Source organism: Tupaia chinensis, unplaced genomic scaffold (assembly GCF_000334495.1).
Source record: "Tupaia chinensis unplaced genomic scaffold, TupChi_1.0 Scaffold000273_1, whole genome shotgun sequence".
Classification (NCBI taxonomy): Eukaryota; Metazoa; Chordata; class Mammalia; order Scandentia; family Tupaiidae; genus Tupaia; species Tupaia belangeri.
This window is the reverse complement of record NW_006159755.1, coordinates 495,972-501,816: the sequence shown is the minus strand read 5'-3', so window position 1 is coordinate 501,816 and position 5,845 is coordinate 495,972. Positions and strand designations below refer to the sequence as shown.

The 5,845-nt window shown below is 46.4% G+C and overlaps 1 protein-coding gene across 3 annotated transcripts in view; it reads right to left on the bottom strand.

The window, feature by feature from the left end:
* SPINDOC (spindlin interactor and repressor of chromatin binding) overlaps window positions 1-5,845 on the bottom strand; it is a 17,555-nt gene that overhangs the window by 2,881 nt on the left and 8,829 nt on the right. The window contains exon 6 of one of the 3 annotated variants that reach the window (XM_006149805.3): window positions 14-186. The exons of the other annotated variants lie outside the window; for them this stretch is intronic. Within the exon in view, the coding sequence (XP_006149867.1) occupies window positions 65-186 (122 nt within the window). The 3' untranslated portion in view covers window positions 14-64. Of the gene's footprint in view, window positions 1-13; window positions 187-5,845 lie in introns of those variants that run through there. 3 annotated transcript variants of the gene reach the window in all.

The following is a 5,845-nucleotide window of genomic DNA, read 5'->3' as shown; positions in this document are numbered from 1 at the left end:
AGGGACACCAGCTGCTGTTTGAGAACAGAGCGCAGCGGGCAAAGCTCAAAAGCCTGGAGGCCAGTTAGAAGGCTGGGACAGAAGCAGGCGAGTCAGCTCCGACTACAGCAGCAGCACTGGAGGTGGTGACGGGGAGGATGGGTGCCCAGCTTCCTTCGGAGGATCTGCTAACCAACTCATGTGAGGCTGGGAAGACAGGAGAGAATGACTGAGGGTCTGGCCAGAACAAACCAAAAGACTACAGCTGCCAGCTTACTGGGAGAAGGGATACTGGGGGGGAGATGGGATTCTGTTTGGTTATGTCGAGTTTGAGATCTTTCAGACAACCAAGTAAGGATCTCGAACAGAGATCGGATAACTCGAAGAGAGGCTGGAGCCAAGAGGAGGGGCCAGGTAGGAGTCACAGGCACATAAATGATACTCAAAGCTGTGACTGTGGCTGAGGTCTCCCAGGCAGGGGTTCACGCTACGTCCCATGTAGGGGAGATTTAATCATTTATTCATTCGCAAACATGCAAGAAGTAACTGTTCTCTGCCAGGCATTATTCTAGCTACCAGGAATATCACAGTGCATTAAGAAGACCCTGACCTAAAGGTACCTACATTCTAGAAAGGGGAGAAAGACAACAATATGAAATGTTGCCAGCTCTGGGAGTCAAGAATGAGCAGGCCAGGAACCAGCAGTTAGCGTAATGGCTATGTCACTGGACTCCCACGTAGTCGACCGCGGTTCGCGTCCTGGACCCGGTGGCTTAAAACCCACGCCGGGCGCGTGTGTGTGCGTGCCCAAGATCCCGAGAGGAGAATGGAGGAGAAGGGATTGCAGAGTGGCCATCCCCTCTGGGGGGGTGATTTCTCACTTTCTGTCTCTCTGTTTCTCTCTGTCTGGCGAGCGCATGCGCCCTATGGTGAAAAACCTTTCAAAAAAAAAAAAAAAGAATGAGCAGGCCAGAGAAAATGAGAAGGTACCGTTAGTGAGGTTGGACAACCAGGCAAGCAGCTGCCTGAAAAGCCAAGGGAAGACAGGTGTCTCCACGAAGGAGGGAGTGATGGGTCCACTGCTGTTGTGTGAATCTGCCTGAGGGCACGTGTGCTCATGTGAAGTGGTGAGAAAGCACTCCTCCGGTGGGGGAAGGCTATGGGCCACCATCCCTTCTCCCGGGACTTTGGGCATGTGCACACATATGCCCAATGTGGATGATGGGTCCCTGTTGTTACCCAATCAAAGATGAGAATGGGGGCCAGCTTGGGGTGCGGTGGTTAAGGCAGCTGGATCCCATATAGCTGACTGTGTGGTTTGAGTTCCAGACTCGGTGGGCGCATGCACACAAAAAATCAGAGAGAGAGAAGTAGAGAAGGGATCACGGTGTGACTGTTCCCTGTGTGTGGGGATTGCCTTTTCCTTCACTCTCTGCTCAATCTCCAGTAAGCACACATGTCCTCTGGCAAAATTTAAGAACATATGACAGGAAGACTGAAAACTTTAGATTTAGTTTAATGGAGGTTAATGGCAACTTTGTGGGGGGAAAAAATAGTGTTGTATATTAAAGATGAAAGTTTGAAAAAAAAAAAAAATGAAAGTTTGACTGGAAGTAGATTCTAGAGAAACCAGGCAGCTAGTATAGACCACCCTTCTGGCTTTGCTGAAAAAGTGTGGGACAACTGGGACAGTGGCTAAAGAGGAATGAAGGATCAAGAGGGAGAAGTAACAGCTTTGTGTGGGCTGATGGGGAAGATCCAGAGGAAACGTGTGGACAGAGGGAGCTCATGCTCACGAGTGCACATTCTCTCTCCGGCCTTCCTCCTTGGCCTAGTCTGAAAACACTCTAAACTGACCTAAGTCTCCCAGGCCAGATCTTGTCAGATTAAATACCAGCAAGACAAAGAGGCTCTATTTCTAAGAGGGTCCTAGAGGCTGACCTTCGTACCTGGCTTGGATACCCTCCTCACTACTCTTATCCTGCAAAGTCCTTGGAAAGTTCGAGAAGTCTTCTCACACCATCTCACATTCACTTCTGTCAGTTCAGTTAATCTAGTAAAAACTTTTTCCAATTCCTAAATCCATGACTTTTAAACTTTTTTCTCCCTTTATGATGGAAAGAGAAAAAGGGAGATGGGTAGGTATTTCTGACAAGGTTCCTGTGTGTCACACTCCTGCCCCGGCCTCCTAATTAGCTAGGACTACAATCACACAACCATGTCATATGTGTTCAGGTCGACTCTGAAACTGAACTTGGCCCTCCCACGTGAGAGACCGGAAGACAGAAGTGAGAAATCACCCCCAGAGAGAAAAGCCATGCCACAATCCCTTCTCTTGGAATTTTGGGCATGCACGTACACACGCCTGGAATAGGTTAAGCTACCAGGTCTGGAACTTGAACCACAGTCAACTACGTTTCTGTCTAGCGACATAACCACTACGCTATCTGCTGGGATCCCTAAATGCTTTTTTAAAGTGGTACCTTTATTCAAATAAAATCTTCAGAGAACTTCAATACATACTAGCAATACAGAAATTAGGGATCCTCCTGTTGAAGCCCTATTGATTATTTTTTAAATTTTATTTTATTTATTAATTCATTTATTTTTTAATTTGACCAGAGAGAGACAGACATTGAGAGTGAGAGGAAGCGAGAAAGCAAACCACCAGATTCAGGACTCAAACCCTGGTCGGCCATGTGGGAGTGTCCAGTCTCTTAACCACCACACCACCTGCTGGTCCCAAGTCCTATAGATTTTTGAGAAATCTGTCCCAGTTTTAGGTTCTTAGAACAGTCTGAAACCACTGAGCCCTTGGTCTGAAGAGAACCAGCATGGGTGCCTCACCAGTCTTTTTTTTTTAAAGAATTATTTACTTTTTCCCACATGAGTTTTGACAGAGAGAGAGAGAAAGTCGCCAAGTCTAGGACTTGAACTGCAGTTGGCCATATGGGAATTCCAGCGCCTTAACCACATCACCTGCTGGTTCACCCCAATAGTCTTTAAATATTACCCAGAATACCTTGCCATCTCTTCCATCCTCCTCACGTTATTCAATCAGCTTGTCAATACCCATTCCTCTCACACTTGGCCCACTCACCCCAAATAAACCTAAAATCTAAGGCCAGATGTTGGCGCAGCAGTAAACCGTGATGTTGCTGGGGCTAACCTGCAAGGAAGGTGCCAGGGTCATGTCTGGAGACCTAATTGGGTACACCAGGCAAGCGCAAGACTGTGATCCAGAGCTGGCTGAGGCTGGGGTCTGCTCACAGTATCAAGGCCCTGCTGGGGAGCTGTCGCTCTATAAATAAGTAAACTTAACAAAACCCCCTAAAATCTCAGAGATTTTCTTCTCATCTACATATCACTACAGAGATGGGGTACAGAGTATCCCCAGGACTTGAAATGTAGGCTCCCTTTCGAGAATAAACCCAGAAGACCTATTAAACAGTGGAATAGGTCAGCCATTTAGAGCAGGGATCCACCAAGGAGAATGAGGAGTCTCAAAACTGTTCAAGTCCACACAGAACTCAGTCTAGGGGAGGCAGCACTCGACTGTGACTCAAGCTGAAACTTGAGACAGTTAACACCGCGACCAACATGAAGGGGACAGGCCTGCCTAGAATTTAGAAAAAGGGGAGCCCCACTTTGCTGAACAAATAAATAAAAGCAAACACGCACACAACGACACATGTGTGCATGAACACACATACATGCGCAACACAGAACTTTGTAAACAGTCTGAAAGATACAAACCAAACTATTAAGAGTGGCTTCCGCAGGGCTGGCAGGTGGTGAAGGTGCTGGACTCCCACAGGGCCAACTGTGGTTTGAGTTCTGGATCTGGCAGCTTATTCTCTCACTTTCCCTGTCTCTCTCTCTCTGATCAAATTAAAAAATAATAACAATAATTATAATAAAATGAAATAATTATTAAAAAAAAAAATGAAAGAAAGAATGGCTACAGTGGGGCCAGCAGGTAGCGTGGTGATTGGGGGCCTGGACTCCCCACATGGTCAACCATGGTTCAAGTCTCGGACCTGGCAGCTTGCTTCTTACTCTCTCTGATGAGTGCACGTGCCCTATAGCAAATGAGAAACAACAATAATAAATAAAATTAAATAAATAATATATATATATTTTTAAAAAGTAGCTACCGCCAGTGAGTGAAGGGCATTAGAGGACTAAGTAACATGTTTATTTTTTTCTTTATGGAAAAATTTCACTTTTTTTTTTTTTTTAATTTTTTAAGGTTTTCACCACAGGGCACAAGTGCTCATCAGAGATAGAGAGAGAGAGGGAAAGTGAGAGATCACCTCCTGAGGAGCAGATGGCCACACCACAATCCCTTCTCCTCCATTCTCCTCTTAGGATCTCAGGCAAGCTCGCACGTACACTGTGTGTTCCTCAAGCTGCCAGGTCTGGGAAGTGAACCTTGAAGTCAGCCATGTGGAATCAGGTGCCTTAACCACCATGCCAAGCTGCTGGCCCCAATTCACCTTCTTTTTGAGAGCCTTACTTGGGAACTTCCAGCCACTGTTAGCCATCTTTCTTTGGGCTCTAACTCCAAACGCACATTTCAGGCAACTGGGACATGGAGGCAGGTGCTCCTGACCTATCCAGTCCTTCAAAGAGCATTTCCTGGGTCCCCAAGATGGTACAAACTATGGTTGGCAGGGAGAGCAGAGAGGAACTGGCCTGACCTCTGCCCTGATGCAATGCATTCCAGTCTCATCCTAATTGTGCCACTGTGTGGCTAGGTGACCATGTTTGGCAGAACGATGGCCTCTCCCACAGAAGTCTATGTCCTCATCCTCAGAACCTGGGAATGTTCCAGTACATGTCAAGGGAGATAAAAGCTACAGGTGGAATTAAGGTTGCTAATCAGATGACTGAAAAGACAGAGACTATCTTAAACTATCAGAGTGAGCCCAGTATAATCATGAGGGTCCTTAAACGAAGAGGACAACAGATGAGTCAGAACCAAAGATGTCACCCTGAGAGACCGTTCTGGCCATCGCTGGTTTTGAAGATGGGAAGAGGCCACAGACTGAGAAGTGTGGGCACCTGCTAAAAGCTGAGTGAAACAAGAAAATAAGATTTTCTCACAGAGCTTCCAAAAAGAAATAGCCGAACAACATACTGATTTTAGCTCAGAGACCCACCTTGGACTTCTAACTTCCAAAACTAATGTGTTGTTCAAAGCAACAAGGTTTGAGATGTTGTTGCAGCTAATAGAAAATGGATACAAGAACCATGGGGAAGGAGGAACCATCTGAGACTCAGTTTCTCTTATTAAAAAAAAGATGGACATCTGCCCTTGTATTTTTTACCCTTAATTTAGCTTTTGCTATAGGGCATGTGAGCTCACTGGAGAGAGATAGAGAGACAAAGAGAGGGAGGGGTGAATGAGAAATCACCCCACGGGGTATGGCCACACTACCATCCCTTCTCCTCTATCTTCCTCTTGGGATTTTGGGGACACATGCACATGTGCCCAGTGTGTTTTTAAACTGCTGGTCTGAGACTAAAATTGTGCTACTGGCCACGTGATATCTAGCCACCTGAACTTCCATGCCACCTGCTGGCCCCTGACATCTCTTTTAAACATTTTGCTAAAGGGACAGATGAACTGTACAGAAATTCCTTAAAATCGGTCAGGCAGGGCTTGGCAGTAGCGTGCAGCAGTAATGCAAGCGAACCCCATGCAAGGTGCCTATGCGTGTGCTTATGATCAGGCTGGCAAGACTGCGGGGGGGACCACAGTGCAAAGACTCTGTTGGGGTGCCTGTTTCATTCTCTCTCTCATGGGAGAAATAAACTTTAAAAAAGCAGCAGGACACGATATAAATACAAGCACTTCCTG